The 16,073-nt window shown below is 39.2% G+C and overlaps 2 protein-coding genes across 8 annotated transcripts in view; one reads left to right on the plus strand and one right to left on the minus strand.

Annotated features, from left to right (window-relative positions):
• The window catches only part of arhgap12b (Rho GTPase activating protein 12b), a 37,493-nt gene extending 26,051 nt beyond the window's left edge, over positions 1 to 11,442 (minus strand). For 3 of the 5 annotated variants that reach the window (XM_079476363.1, XM_079476361.1, XM_079476360.1), the window contains exons 1-2: positions 11,158 to 11,419; positions 4,426 to 5,176 (exon numbers count right to left, since the gene is read on the minus strand). In XM_079476363.1, coding sequence (XP_079332489.1) covers positions 4,426 to 5,100 — 675 coding nt within the window. In that variant the 5' untranslated portion in view covers positions 5,101 to 5,176; positions 11,158 to 11,419. Of the gene's footprint in view, positions 1 to 4,425; positions 5,177 to 11,157 lie in introns of all 5 variants that reach the window. The other 2 variants (XM_079476364.1, XM_079476362.1) reach the window with 2 other exon arrangements.
• A 738-nt stretch (positions 11,443 to 12,180) lies between these two features.
• Positions 12,181 to 16,057, plus strand: hexd (hexosaminidase d). Of its 3 annotated transcripts, none has more exons than XM_079476192.1 (13): positions 12,181 to 12,939; positions 13,052 to 13,210; positions 13,291 to 13,406; positions 13,477 to 13,564; positions 13,704 to 13,868; positions 14,040 to 14,223; positions 14,333 to 14,404; positions 14,500 to 14,698; positions 14,777 to 14,859; positions 14,960 to 15,032; positions 15,149 to 15,247; positions 15,373 to 15,462; positions 15,587 to 16,057. In XM_079476192.1, the coding sequence occupies exons 2-13, from the start codon at positions 13,127 to 13,129 to the stop codon at positions 15,774 to 15,776; spliced, it is 1,443 nt and encodes a 480-aa protein (XP_079332318.1). In that variant the 5' UTR covers positions 12,181 to 12,939; positions 13,052 to 13,126; the 3' UTR covers positions 15,777 to 16,057. The 3 variants fall into 3 exon arrangements, with proteins under 3 accessions (XP_079332318.1, XP_079332320.1, XP_079332319.1); XM_079476194.1 differs by having other exon boundaries at positions 12,880 to 13,008; positions 13,097 to 13,210; XM_079476193.1 differs by having other exon boundaries at positions 12,906 to 13,008; positions 13,084 to 13,210.
• The last annotated feature ends 16 nt before the right edge of the window (positions 16,058 to 16,073 follow it).

The following is a 16,073-nucleotide window of genomic DNA, read 5'->3' on the forward strand; positions in this document are numbered from 1 at the left end:
ATAAATAATTCACAATTTAAATATCACTTGCAAAAAATGGTCTTAAATAGTATTTTTAAATGGGTTATACAGTACTTTAAATAATCTTCATATTCAAAAAACTAAATTATGATTTGGAGTGAAATACGTTTCCGACATGTACCTGGCGTTTTTTTACGACATTCACCTTACTTCTCCTTTTCTAAGGTCCGTCAAAAGCAAACATATAATGGCCTTTCAAACACCGCAGGGCACACACCAGATCGAGGCCTATCTCCAAAGTGACATCCATTTTATTAATGAACTCATGAGGAGCAACAGTAGGGAGGGGGGTGATCAGCCAATCACAAGCAAGGACAGCCGGGGCCTGTGGCCTTGCACTTCATATCCTCTTTAAACACACTGAGATGTTGACAACTGATATATTTAGACTAGTTTTAGTGTGTGTAAAACATATTGCACTGGAGGTTGATTCCCGAACTAAATAAAAGCACGTGGATATGTCTGCTTCCTGCACAGTGTGTGCATCAAAACACTGAATTGTGTGGTTTAGTTGTTTGTTGTGGACTACTCTGGATCGTTCTACACTCCTGGTTCACTATTGTAGCTGATTCTCACTGAGGGGCAGAATGTTCCCTCTCACAAAAGCGCTTGTTCTCTTTATAATAAGGCCGCTATGATGTCCTACATAATCATGAGATGAGAGACATGTTATCTCAAGTCAGTCATAAACACACTTGTGTCTCTGTCTCTGTTTGATTTTAGCCTTTTCCAAAACAAAATGTTTTTTGGGTGAGTGCAGCTGTTCTGAATGGGAAAAACATTAACTGGGCAGAGTTGGAGAAGAAAAATCTGTTATGCGTGAAAAGATGGTGTCATATTGACCTGATGAGAACAGCACAGATGGAATGTACTTTTATTTGGGGGGGGGGGGGGGGGAGTGGTGGTCTATTGAAATGTTCTGAAAATATTTAATAACCAAACATGGTACAATATTTTGGTATAATGGGCATTATAAATCAAAAGATTCAAACGATTCACTTTGCCCTTCTAACCTTGTTCTTGCTGGGAAAATGTGACAACAGTGGAAAACAACTGATCTTCAATCTACATACTCGCCATTTCTGATTTTCTGTACCTGTAGTCTGCAAAATGCACCCGCAATGCATCATACCTGTCTTTCCATTTCCAGTGAGACAAAACAACTGGAGGCTACATCAACCACAATTCCTTGTCTATCTATTCACTTATTTAACTAGACAGCAACAATTTAAGGCCTTCCAGACAATACTTGTGTGCACTGGGAGAGAAAACATCTGCTGTTAACTGTGATACGGATTACATAACATCTGCAAAACAGCACACACACGCACACACACAATGTAAATATAAAAAAAACGTTCATTCTTCCATATAAATGCTCACTCGCAATAGAATGCATCTCTACTTTTACGAATATAATCAGTACATTATGTACTATTATTTAATAATTTAAATGTAACAGAACCCAAAAACATGCAAACATGCATATAACAATCAACCAAACATGCATATAATTTAAGTTCTACAAAATGCAAAAACTTTTTATGTTTTAAACTTTTATCTTTTTACTCATAAAACACTAGAGTTACGTACATCTGTGTCATGCAGTCTATAGTGAAGATAATTATTAGTAGAGGGCTTATAATTAAATAATTATTAGTATAATAGTATTATGTATAAACAATATATATTATGTCCCTATTTAGACTACCAAGCAAATATGTGTTTGAGAGAGAGGCTAAACTTACCTCACCCTCTGGGCACATTCTACCCCAACAACATCTCAGCTGTGCTCATCAGAGCGACAACAGAGAGCATCAATTATCGAGATATGGAGAAAAGGGGAGAGAGATGCACCAACAGCATACTCATACCGATCCCATCCGAAACACGTGCACACACAAACATCATTTATACCAAGCGTCAAAAGTCAAAAGTCCATATTTGGAAACGAACAACAAGGGACAGCAGGAGAAAGAGACAGAGAGAGATCTTTGATACTAGAGTAAATATTAGATTTGGGTGAGCTGAAATGTTTTTATGCCCATCACGACTGGTGGTGTTTTATTGGGTTCGCTCACAGAACCCGGTTGTGTGCGTACTGGGACAGGAATGGCAAGAATGTTTGGGGCCTCCTTTACTGTCAATGCAGGGAAGAAGCTACAGGACTTGGACTGAAGCAGAACACACTCAAACACCCTTTGGGTTCCTTCAGAGTTTGTCACATGAGCAGAAATGACTCAACACCAATGACATACGACTACGTCTTCAAAACAGGTGCAAGTTGGTGTGCCTGCCCCGAGAGGCCACAAGAACATCTGCATTGTACGACAGAGAAGAAAATGGGGCATTGTGTGTGACACCACAATAGCAACATGGCATCCACCTAATCCTACTATTGCATACATCTACAGACAGAAGATCAAATATAAATACAAATAATCCCTGACATCATGTACACGAACACGCAATCGCAGAGACAAATGCACAAAAACACACAAATCCATAAAAGAAGCTGTAGTATCCAGACCGCAGACAATGACTTAACACAACAGAAAACACCCTGCTGAGGGGGCTGAATTTCATTTTGTGCAGCTGCCTATCAGAATAAATGCCAGATTTCTGTAACAGAGAGGAGTTATTCATAATCTTCTATTAGAGATGACATGTCACAAACCCCTGGTCAAGGATGCTCCATCGTAAAAGGATGAACTGTTTAATAAGGAAAGACTTAACAAACGTGAAGAAGGTCAAGAAGAAAAAAAAGATTAGGAAAGTGTGTGCGCAAATCTGCTTCAGGGGCTGAAGATAAAGATGGAGCATAAAAAGGCGAGAAATTGGGGTTCTCTAAATCCGTCAACACTGGCCCACTATGGTAGAGTGCTGAGAGGAACGGATTTGGACTTCAATCCTTCAAGAGTGCAGGAGGCGTCTGTTCGAAAAGTGGAGCGAGAGGGAGGCAGGGCAGAGAAAGTTATTGTGGCCTCAAAGTAATTAAAGGAACAGTTCACCCGATTTAACTCTTTTGGTGTATTGCTACTTGAAATATCAAATAAGTCATACTACCTTTAATATGTTTATGAAGATTTGATGAACGATTTGAAGGCAGCTATATAAAGATAGAACTGTCATTTTTTGAACTATTTCATAATACTTTAAGAACAGGTACATAATCAGCCCTGTGACATCAGCAACTATCCCTTATTATTCTTTAAGTAACCACAGGGTTTAGCATTAGCAGCTAACCCTGTCAGACAAAGCCTAACATGACAAATCCCTAAAAAGCCTTTAGTCTTGGACTTTTTAAGCACTTGTGTCTGTTTGTGAGGGACGTTACACATCTGTCTACAATCTTGTTTAAAAAAAGCATCATAATTTTTCTAAATTCATTCAAATCAACAGAAAATGGTTAGAAATATCTTGACATTGCTAAAGTTCAGCAATTATATAGCCTCCATGTTTTGCAAAACAAATCTGTCGATGTCAAAATAACTACTTTTACATGATACGTGTCATTTTCCTCATCCACACTGCCTCTGCAACTCAGCGGACATGAATTTCCCAAAGCACATCTCTCTACTTCATTCACATATATACACAGGCACACAAAACAGGGGCAACAACACAATCTAGCCAGATATGACCTACTTTCTATTCTCCCACAATCCCCTTTGTTCCACCAGCAGCACCCTCTTTCAGCCCAAATGCAGAGAGAAATGGGGGAGGACGGTAAGCAAGTTAGCAACAAAGACTAAACCCCCAATTTCACAAAATGCACCATGGGACACCAACAAAAAACAATAAATTACAGAACTGATATTGAAAATTTAAGAAGCAAGTATTTTTGTGAAAACCAACAGGTCAAATTCAGTAAACTATATGGTGATCTCCAACTCTCTAGTTTCAAAACCAGTCATGTGGGGTGACTGAAATTTCTCTGAGGAACGAGAGCAGTCAAATGGTGAAATAAAAAGGATTGCAAGATAAAGAGGAGATGTCTGTTTATAGGATTGTTCTCCTAAAAATTAAAATAATCACATTGATTCATTGAAGTTCTTTAAAGCCTGACGAATCTTTCTTATGTGTATCACAAAAAAAGATATTTTTGGGGAAATGTTTCAGTGTTTTTTGGCCGTACAATGCAAGTCAATGGGGGCCAATGTTGTTTGGTGACCAACCGTCTTTGAAATACCTTATTTTGTGTTGTGTAGAAGAAGAAATGACATAAGGGGAAGCAAATGATGAATGAATTTTCACTTTTAGCAGAACTATTCCTTTAATGTCAATGAAGGTAGAAAGTGTAAGGAGTTGCATTAGTCTGGTTTCTGTTGTAGTTGTGCAGTAAGAACAGTGCAGTGCGACTTTCTTGAAAGAGATGGATAGGATAGGTTTACTTGTTCATACCTGCATGTGTTCGGTAGAGCTGCTGCTGAGCTCATCTCCAGATTCTGAGTCATTTCTCATCTTCTCCAGTCCATCTCCTGGTGACACGCTCCCATCTGTGTCCACCGACGACCCGCCTGAGAGTTTTCCTTTCTCTCTCGGTGGGGACTCCGCTCGCCCTTGTGGCAACGTGCGGTTGCCTTGGTGATAGTTATGATGGTTGTTGTTAAGCAAAGTTAGCTCCGCAACAACACTCTTCATTCCTGAGTTCTGATTGGTTTCCCGCAACATCAAAGGCGGGGTCTGTTGCCCTGGCAACGGTGAAGGCGTTGTCAAAGGAGGCGGATGCCCAAAACTGGCCCTTTCCGGGGGTACGCGTTGGTTGAGGTTTTCGCCCGAAGTCCGGCAGTGTCCGATATCCAGGACGTTGGGGGGTTTAGCGCGAGGTTTGGGCGGCGGCATGAGGGCTCGTCTGACTTCGCGAACGTACTGAGCTGGCACGTAAAAAGCCTTCATGCCCTCCTCTCTTCTCACCTGCCACCAGTCCTCGTTGGTTTTGCGAACCAACATGTAGCATTCCCCCTGTCGAATGGAGATGAGTCTGTCTTTGGCTTTGTACTCGTAATCATACTCCACCTCGATGTACACCTGCCCCGGAGCGACGGACATATCGGAACGCCCATCCCGTTCCGTCATGACTCAGTGTTTTTATGTGTCAGATTCAGAAGACGGACTCTGATCGGATCCACATCTGGTGTGTGTCCATTATCTTCTGCGGAGGAAAAGGAGAATGAGATGTTAGCCAAGCATGACACTAACCAATACCAGTCATTCCAGCCTGAAGACACAGATAAGATGAAACGTAATGAGAATACAATCACACACAAACAAACACTTAAAGGAGATGTGCTACTGTATTTTCCGGCATCGAGGGCAGATGCACCGTAACCCAATCATGAGTGACGACACCATAGTAACCGACAATCAGTAATCCAATGATCAAATTACAATGACAGTTCTCACAAACAGACTTGATCCCTCTCTCACACACCGATCATTGAATGAACAAAGTGACATTTTCCAGAGATCCCACACGCTTTCCTGTCACGGTGTATCTGTCTGCCACGGTGTATCTGTCTGCCATGTATCCCTTGTGTACATACATACGTCCACAATCCCCTTAAGCACTCTTGGGTTAAATATATACTGTCGCGTTCACACATGCTGCTTAAAGATGATGGAAAGTGACAGCCTGGGGTCGGATATAAAGATCGACTGGATCCGACCTCCTTTTTATGCTCCAATTCTTTTGTCTTTTTAGCCCATGTGTATTAGAAAAAAGGTGCAAAGTGGCACTGATCCAACATCACTAGTTTAAACTTATGGTGGGATGCTAGTGGCTCGCCCACAGTTCATTTTGACATAACTGATGCACAAAGCACAGAAATGGCAGGCACTTTCTTGACCCTGCAAGCTCCCTGATGAGAGAAGACAGTAACTGGAAGGAGTTATCAAGATATACATGTGAAAACTGTAAATTACAAATCCACACTCTAAATTTACATACTGATCACATGACTAAAACCAGAAGACTATACTAAACATTTAGAAATAGCAATAAATATACAACCTGCTCGGTGAGTGTGAAGCCATGCGGTGCCGTCTAATTCTAGATGTGGATTTGATGCAACATGAGGAAACTCTCGAAATAGCCATACTGGAGAAGGGCTGAGGGGTTTCTAAAATTGTACGCAACCCAATACTGTAACCAGACACAGGGTAGACTAGACTAATCTCTCCTCTGAGAAGACCTTCAACTATCCTACTTTCCAACATAATTTACCAACCACACTGAAAAAGAAATATCATCCTTTATTTACATACTTTTAACATTAGCTCTTATTTATTTAACGACAATCTGGTTTTCTTAGGTCCTGCTAATTTGGCCAGGCTTTTATCAGAACGTTTGAGGGTCATAAACCGTCATTAAATCAAGTTCTGTATTCATGAACTCTTTGGGTAAACCTTGAGAGTCATCCTTGGGTTGAGGACGTCAACTTTCTCAACTCTACAATATGAGGTATCAACAATCAGACATCATTTTGAAGGTCCAGTGTGTATTATTTTGGGGGATCTATAGATAGAAATGCTTTATAATAAATAACCAGGGCTCTATACTGCGACCAAAATGGTTGCAAATTTGATCATTTCATATTGACACAAAATGCTGTGTAGCCAGACCAACCCCAGGGTTTTTCCTGCCTAGAGAAATGGAGGCAGCCGCCTCAGTCAAATTTCGTACTGCGGGCATTAAACAAACTGTCATTTGTGACTGCAGTTGTGACATTACGCCACAATGGAGGAGCGGTTTAGTGAAGCACTGAAGAGTTCAGTAGAAGAGCTTCGGAGCTGTAATAGCTGTGTTTGATGGCTGTTCGTGTGTTTTACGTTCAATTTATTAAAAAGGTTTCTTAAATTAACGTGCTGTCCATCCGTGTATTGTTTTAAGCTGTGAGAGGTCTGCTTGTTGAATAAGCGTTGTACAGTACACGGCGAGTTCGCCAGTATGACATACATTGCGGTCAGAACAACTGGTAAACAAATGACTCCTTTGAACCGATTAGTTTATACAGAATGTAAGAGATCTGCGATTTATTCAAAGCTCAGTAAACCACAAGAGAATGTAGGATGTGAATGAACGTTGCTCATTTGGTTAATTATGGGCTGAAAAGTTAGTTGAAAAAGATAAAAACATTTATTAAAATTTGTAACTGTTCGGGTGAATACATTTAATTTAGTATTAGTTGTCATTTGCGTTCATTTTTTCAACTTTAATAAGTGTTTTGTTAAGCCACTTAAAGGGACGGTAGGCCTATTTGTTGTAAAGGGGTTGAATCAGCGTTGCACCACCTCCGCCTCGTTTTGAGCAGGAAAAACCCTGAACCCTCATTCCTCCACCCACTTCTTCTACTAGACAAGAAAGTTACTCAACATTGATTTAACCAGCGTAGAGCTGAGTGCAATTCATTCTTTATTTTATTTTACAGTCTGCACTAAAGACTGAAGATGGCCTTGGCAACAACTTTAAAATGTCACATCCTTTTACTTTGCTGACATAACAGATTAAATCCAACTGCAGTCAGTCCAATATACAGAGACTTAACACAGTGTTTCCTTTTTCTATTACGTAGTTGACTGACACTCTTATCTAAAGTGACACACAGTGCATTCAAGGTACATTTAATCCATTCGCGTGTTCTGGGAATCAAACCCTTGATCTTGTTCTTACTAGCACCATTCTCTGCCAGCTATCCTAACCTTTTAAAAACTTACTGTAGGTTATATATAAAGAATAAGGGATCTTGGGAAAATGTTTTGGAAATAAAGAATAAAAGACAACACAGAGTTTAGCTCTTTGTGTGCAATGATACTGCGAGAAATAGTGAGGTCAAACAGGGACACATGTCAATTTCAACTCCGAACATTCAGTTCTGAACTAACAATGCACATTTAGATTCCTATTAAGACAGAGGACATCAGGTGAAATCATGTCTTCTTTAAAACAGCTATTAATACATTATTCTGACAGATCAACAATTCACTTTATTAACACCAAGTGATTCCAATCTGCATTTAGATACATCAGAACAGACTACTTTTGTTTCTATCAATGTAACGCTCTATTCTAATGGCAAACCTCCATGTTTGTCTTCCACTAATCTATCCCTGCCCCCAGACATCACAAACCATACCCTGATCTAAACATAGTACATCTCTCCCCCTCTCTGCCAATTATCCATATTTACACACATACGGATCATAGCGAGTGTTACACTGTTAGAGAGTTTCGTCTCCCTGTTATGTCATAAAAGAAAGACACACACGGCAGACAACCATGACTCACTTTATCTTTGTTATTAAATGAATAACAGCATTTAAATAAGAACCAATTAAGTATTAAAACATTTGTGGATCAATAATGCAACTTGGTTACCAACATATTTTTCTAAATGATCGCAAATAGGGCATTGGTCAAATGATTCCAGTTGAAGGCTATTTACTGCATCTAGATAATTTAAGTACCTAATCTTCCAAAAACTGCTGTTTAGCGCAAACTGACATATATTCAGTATAAAGCTAGTAAAGTCACCTCTAACTAACAGGTGCAAACAATTCTTAAAAATACTTTTAAGCAGGTCTCCACTAAACGTAGCAAACAGGCTAATTTAATAGAAAAAGTAGCACACACAAGGATTTTATTTCAACACATGTCTCCCATTTGGGGACTTGACTTCGAACCAAAAAGAAGCTCTATAAACAAGTAGCAGATGGATGGTTTGCTCTGTGTGTGAAAAACGTGTCGCCGTGGCCAAAACATGAAGAATTTACTATTGAATTCTCGAGTTCACAGGCGCAAAGAAATGTCATCTCTTTCTAAAGAGGTAATTTCTATTCAATTTCACTGAATCTCAAATACTTTATCTATATAAGCTATACCTGAAGGAAGATGTATTTCTGCCAGTTTAACTCAATAATACATGCATCTCTTACAAATCTGTAAGAGTTCTTTTGAAATGACACCATTTAGTGTACATATATCTTACAATCTCTTGTCGAAAGGGAAGAAAACACCAGAGCATCTCATAAACCCTTTCAATTTACAGACCGCAGATCAAAGCAAAGTATGGGTGTGATGCTTACAAAAACGTTTGCTATTGGTGGTGACCTCGTAAAACACATGTCTCTGTTAAATTTGATCTCACTTTTACCCAAGTGAAATAAGGCATGTTTGACATTTTCACTCTGAATATAATCACATTAGGCATTGTTACATGGTGGTCTTTTTCATTACATAACATTTAGCAACACTAAAGGCCACAGTGACCTATTTTCAAATCAGCCAGGGGTACATTTACTAAGAAAAGGGCAGGCAGCACGACAAGGGGTTTACAATAGAGATGCATTTGCCTACAAAAACAACCACATGCTTGATTCCTAATCTAAAATCGGGCTTTAAACACTGTTTAAATACAACGAAACAAAACATCTGTTGCAAACACATCCTGCACTTTCTGAAAAATCCTGAGATTGGACAAGATTAAACTGACAAACATTGTCATCTGTTATTAGAATTGCTTTTTTTGTTTTGGCAAAATGACAGCTGTTTTGGATTGAATTTAGACTTCAAAAGACTGGAAGCACAAAAGTACTAGATTCACCAAAAAATGTCACTCCAAACCTGTATGACTTTCTTTGTTCTGCACAAAAAATAAAGAAAAACGATGGCAACCAAACAACATAGGACCCCACTGACTTCCTTTGTATGGACACAAAGACATTTCATAAAATATTCCTCTTAGGTATCACAGATAATGTCACAAACATGTTTTGAAATGTATATTTTTTAGGATTACGGTCCTGTTAAGGAAAGTGGCTTAAGTCCAGGTGTCATTTGATTTTAGTAGAAACAACATATTCAGTTCAGTTACCTGATCACATTCACTATAAAACCTGATACTACATTATGTCGTGGTGCCCATCACTTATCAGACATGGGTTCTCATTCCATTACATGACTTTTACCCAACGAACAACATCTCTGCTTCAAACGGATCAAATAAGATCAAAACAAATTGGTAAACTGAAAAATGACGAAGCAAATTTCAAAAGGTCTGACATATAGAATTGTTTCTCTATCAATAAATTGTGTTGCCTACAAACGAATGACTCCCTTAAAAACCATATGACTCCCATTCTGATTGAACAGTTTTCTCGTTTGCACAAACAAACACCAAGACTGGACAAAGCCAGTCAGCACAAAACTGGTTTGTTTGTCTAATCCACTCAGCAATTTAGCAGCCGTGAACACAAAGTGACCTTGCAGACGGGATCGACCATACTTCGTAAAGAGTTTTTCTCTCACCTGAGCAGCTCGGGAAACAAATAAACAAATAAATTCTACGCATGCGGTTCATTCAGAGACAGATTCAGGGAGAGAAAAATAGATCGACATGAGCCATCATAGACCCATGCACAGGGCTGTTTCCCCGGGTTACCAGCCTTTGTTTGGGTAGGGACCGCAATGGTCAATCATCACTGTCGCCAGTGTAGTCCCTCCTTACCGGATGAAGGAACCGTCTGGGGCTGCTACAAGAAAGGGGGATGGGGGAAGATATACGTTTCGGTTCGATTAAAAAACTTTCAGTCAGATGAAATGACGGACAACTTGTCTCTGATACGCACCCAATAGTGTTCCTCAAGAAACGTAGACTAGGATACGTGACAAGATGCTGAAACAATGATGCATCCCAATAATGCGGATAAATTGTTGCCAAAGAGAAAACAAATATGCCAACAACTGAAACCAATTCTGTATCCATAAAAACTTTGATGAAACGTTTGTTCTTTGTTATTTGAATGAATGACAGCTTATTTCTAACATGCCAAGGGAAAATTACTTACGATAAAGCAAATACCTTCGGATCACAGTCTAAACTATCTAAATCATTGAAGCAAGGAAATTCAATGTTGAAATCAAACGACTGCGATTTAAAAGCACAACAAAAACGTTTTTGCCGCAGCATGAAAACAGGTTCCCAACCACAGCCCCCGAAAGCGGCTCTCGAGGTTGAAGTGGTTGGCCGCAAGGTAGCAAACCGCTGTGCAACAATCAGTCCAAACAATGCAACTCTTTATGCCTGCAACAATGCGCCTTTGAAGCATAGGAATGAACGCAAATCTGCGCATACTGACCTAGTGTTCAGGAAAATCTGGGAGCGGCCATTCCCGTTAGTTGGAAAGTGTTAGTAATAAAGTTTCCCCGGTCTCTGTAGTTGCAGTCCTCGGCACTGGCGTTTATAGATACTGCGCGGCAGCAACACAAAACACACGATCTGTCTGCCTCGCTTCCAATCGCAATCGTTCTCCCTGGGTGAGTGCGCGTTCGTGCCACTGCGCACTCCCGCCTGTCCTGCGAACATCTTTTGGACTGCTGATGCTGCTGGGTAACTGCGTCAGGCCCCCTCGTGGAGCTGCGGCTCTTCATGCGTCTTCTGTTTAGCGAAAATATGGACCTTTGGTTTGGTTCTGAAGGCACAAAACATGTTGACTTTTGAGTTTCATGTACCCTATTTTTAATATACGCACAGCTGGTCTCAAAAATATATAGATCAAATAAATCATTTTGTGTATGGTTTTTAAAGTACTATTAATAGCAATGTCCGCTAGAGTGCGACATTTGTTTGTTTTCACGCCTGCACATGACATAGCAAGTATTTTTCACAATAAAAGGCATAAACAAAGCCTTGACTGATGTATATATTTTAAAACACACGTGTTATTAATTTCACTGTACATGTATTTGGTAACACTTTAAAATAAGGTGCTATTTGTTAACAGTTAGTTTTTTGTTAACAACATGAACTAACAATCAACAATACTTCTACATTATTTATTAATATTAATTCATGTTAATTTCAGCATTCACTAATACATGATTTAAATCAAACGTTGTCATTGTAAACATTAGTAAATGCACCATGAAATAACATGATTAACTGTATTAACATGAATTTACATTGACAAGGATTAATAAATGCTGAAAAAAAATTGTTCATGGTTTGATAATGTTCGCTAATGCATTTACTGATGTTAACTAATACAGCCGTATTGTAAAGGGTTACCATGTATTTTAATAAACTGGCGCTTTGATGACTCGTATTGTGAAATAATACCCCCAAAAGGTATAGATACCAAGAGGCGAAACTCTGGTGCTTTTGATAAACAGCGCGGCCGCCATTTTGGGGTGAAAATGCTTGCTAACTGACGTTGTTTCTATCGAACCAAGGCGTTTATCATCATGTTTTATCATTTCAACTTTAATATTTTTATTTTTTTAACAATGCAGCTGATATTGCCATAGAGACAGACTCAAAGCGATACTTCACCCAAGAAAATTATGTCATAATTTCATCACCTTCGAGTTGTTCCAAATCTGTATGAATATCTTTGTTCTGATGAACACAGAGAAATACATTTGGAAGAATGCTTATAACCAAACAGATCTGTCTGGTTATAAGCGTTCTTACACATATCTTTCTCTGGGTTCATCGACAAAAAAAAATGCATTACACAAATAAATGTATAAATAAATGTATACAGAGCTGGAACAACTCGAAGGTGAGTAAATGATGACTGAGTTTTCATTTTAGGTGAAGTATCCCTTTAAGCCGAGTCGCTTTCACCCCAAAATGGCGGAAGCGTAGGGCGCCGGTGTTGAAATGGAACGTTCTATTGAGTTTCTCCTCTTGGTAACTATCTAAACTCTTCGCTGAAGTATGAAGCCCATTTCCGCCACCATAAGAGACGACTTCTACGCGATTTCCGGTTTTAAAAGGAAGCAAAGTACTTGTAGTCCACCGTCTGATTTGCTATATGTTAAATAATGCACTTAAAACTACATTGCCCATTGTACTTACATCAGAAAGGAACTTGAACAGATTAGTGGGTGTGAGCGGTAAAGGATGGTAAATATATGTAGGTTATTTTGTCGCACTGTACTAAGAAGATGAAACGTTTGCCAAGTATATAGTTACTATTATTCAGGTGACAAGCATAGCATTTTAATTGTGGCTTTCACAATGTGTAGTTTGAATAAGGACGTGACTGTAATGTTTTAAGAAAATCCTTCAAGACAACTACTTTTTACTGTGCTGCGCCTGCTATGGACCTGTCATTGCGCAATGGCAAAAAGTTTGTCCATCTGGACTTAAAAGGGGCACCTCCAAACATTGGCTACCTATGTGAGGTACATCTCTTTGTGTAGTTTCAAGCTAATTCAAAAGTGCACGTAAAACGGAGTAATTTACCATAATTATGTTTCCCCAGTTGATCCAGTTATTTGCTGATCTTGGTGCCAATGGCTTGCTTATTGAGTATGAAGATATGTTTCCCTATGAGGGAGAGCTCAAAGTTATTCAATCCAAGGTTCAGCCTCCATACAGGTAAGCCATAAGGAATATATAAGGAAATATATTTTTGTTCAAACGTGTGATGACCTTTTGATTCATACAGCCGTGAGGAGATCATGTCTATACAAGAAGCTGCCAGCAACAGAGGACTGGAGGTCATTCCCCTGGTGCAGACGTTTGGACATATGGAAGTAATTATGGAACATATGTCATTTACATTTGAGTTATATGTAAAAATCAACTACTAAAGTTCTTGATGTTATAAAAAGATCGTAATGTCTATAACAAATACACATCTTTATTAGCTAAAAGATATGTGTTTTCAATCAGTTTGTCCTGAAGCATGAGATCTTTAGAGAGCTGCGCGAGTTAGACTACTGTCTGGGCACCCTGAACCCGCATCGTGATCAAGGAGTAAAATTGGTGCAAGAGATGCTACGTCAAGTCATGGAACTCCACCCTAAAAGTAGCAGACTACACATCGGAGCAGATGAGGTACAGTCCAACTCTGTACTATAGAATCAATCGATCAGTCTTTAAAAACATTATTAATTCCTGCCACTAAACATTTGACATGAGGTCAGTTCAGTTCTTGCAATTATGTATCACATTTAAGTTTAAGGTGCTTGCTTTATGTTGTTAAGTGACATCTGTATTTTCACACAGGTGTACATGCTTGGTCTTGGAGAAGAGTCTAACCAGTGGTTAAGCATTCCTGGTCACAGTGTTCACCAGCTGTTCCTCAGTCATGTCAATAAGATTGCAAAGGGCATTCGAGACACTGTCCCAAACCTTAATCTGATCATGTGGGATGATATGCTCCGATCCATGACCCCCGAAACTATTAAAGGTTAGCTAATTACACATTTATACTGGTTTTTGAAAACTTTGCTTGCATTATTTTACGCAAAATGTAGTATATATTTGACCTATTATACAATTTACGTATTTGTTTCTAGAGAGTGGCCTTGTTGGATTAGTGCAACCAATGTTGTGGGACTACAGTCCCACTCTTGATGTAGCCAACACTGGTATGTTGGCTCAGGAGTTTGACACTGTTATTTTGAACCCAAATTCTTAATCATGTTGGATAACTACAAATGTATCTTGTCTTTATTCATTCCAGTAATGCTAATGGAACTATATAAGTCTGCTGGTATGTCACAGCAGTGGGTCGCCAGCTCATTCAAAGGCTCAACTACTGTGCACACTTGTGTGACCAGCACTCAGAGGCATGTGGACAACCATGTGCAGTGGCTCAAAGTGGCGTCCAGCATTTCACCTGGCATTGAGCTACAGGGAATTGCACTTACTGGATGGCAAAGGTTGGGTGACTTTCCTGGCTGTCAGTGGAATTGCATCTGATTGTTGGCCTACACAATGACATGTTTTTTTTGCTTCAGATACGACCACTTGTCTGTTCTATGTGAACTGATGCCTGTGAGCCTGCCCTCTTTGGCTTCTTGTTTACAAACGCTTCTTTATGGTCTGTCTTTTGAAGTTGAACTACTTTTCGATTGCATAGTACTTATAGGACTATTATAGAAATATTATATAAATTACTGTATATGGTCCTTGTGATTCAGGTAGCTTTAGTGAAGAAGCTCAGAAGAAAGTGTGTGAGACAGTTGGCACTTTGGAAGTAGAAGACACAGAGAGGTACCTCACTTTTACGCTGATGTCCTATAAAAGGATTGAATGAGTGCTAAATAATAAACCCCATGGGTTACTTTAAACTAGGCTAATTTACTTGATTTTTGGCCTCTGTGCCCCAGATTGTCTTCCACCTTTGCTGGGGCGAAACTAGCAGCACTTCTAGTAAAGTTGGTGTCTATGCTGGAGTCTGAAGAAATCAGACATTTTCACAACAATATGTAAGTTTAGGGACATCTGAGTCTTGCATTTGAAAGTTGGTAAAACCATGACTTTGACACGTATGCTTTAGAACGGCTTATAGCCTCCTGTTCCTGATTTGTATGCATTTTTGTATTCACACTAGGTATGTAAGGGGCTGGTTCACACCATACCACAGACAAAAGAAGATTATTAACCCACTTATTGCAGAACAAATTAAATCACAAGCAAAAATGTGAGTCACTTTAATGCCGAATCCCTTTATATTTATTGCCAATAACAGGATAATTTTGTAAGCCAGAATTGATATATTTCTTAGGCTAAAATGCCCTTGGTTTTCATTCTCCCTCTTCAAACAGGATGATTGATGCTGTGGATAGCAGTGTGCATGAGGTGAGGAAGGAGATGTGTCTGTTATATCCAGATTCTACAGTACAGGAATGGGTGGACCAACATGTTGCCCCAGTGCTGGAGCCTCTGCAAAACCTCACGAGAGACATTGAAGCTGTTTTACGTGATGTGGGTCTTTGCATTGAGGCTATGTCATAATGCTGGTCAATAAACCTCATTTGAAATGTTTTTACTGTATTTAAATTGGACTGTAAATGAACAACTACTTGAATTTGTGAACTACTAGGGGACTGTGTAAAAATACTGCGTTTATGTCATATGATAACATTTCAGTGATTGGTTTAATCATATAGGCATTGGATTATTTTAAATGATCACCAACCAATAATCATATACAAATATATTTAAATCCGTATTATTGAGTTCATGGGTGTTTTTCGTTGCTCTATGCCTGTAATAAAGAAATGCCAAATAACCATACATGGACTCTTATTT

This window comes from Barbatula barbatula (assembly GCF_947034865.1).
Source record: "Barbatula barbatula genome assembly, chromosome: 16".
Classification (NCBI taxonomy): Eukaryota; Metazoa; Chordata; class Actinopteri; order Cypriniformes; family Nemacheilidae; genus Barbatula; species Barbatula barbatula.

What these genes read in the sequence shown, in the direction of transcription:
- hexd (XM_079476192.1), top strand. Translation starts at nt 13,127, where the DNA reads ATGGACCTGTCATTGCGCAATGGCAAAAAGTTTGTCCATCTGGACTTA. An exon ending in AAGGTTCAGCCTCCATACAG is followed by an intron (nt 13,407 to 13,476) that starts GTAAGCCATAAG and finishes TGATTCATACAG; the next exon opens with CCGTGAGGAGATCATGTCTA. An exon ending in AGACATTTTCACAACAATAT is followed by an intron (nt 15,248 to 15,372) that starts GTAAGTTTAGGG and finishes TATTCACACTAG; the next exon opens with GTATGTAAGGGGCTGGTTCA.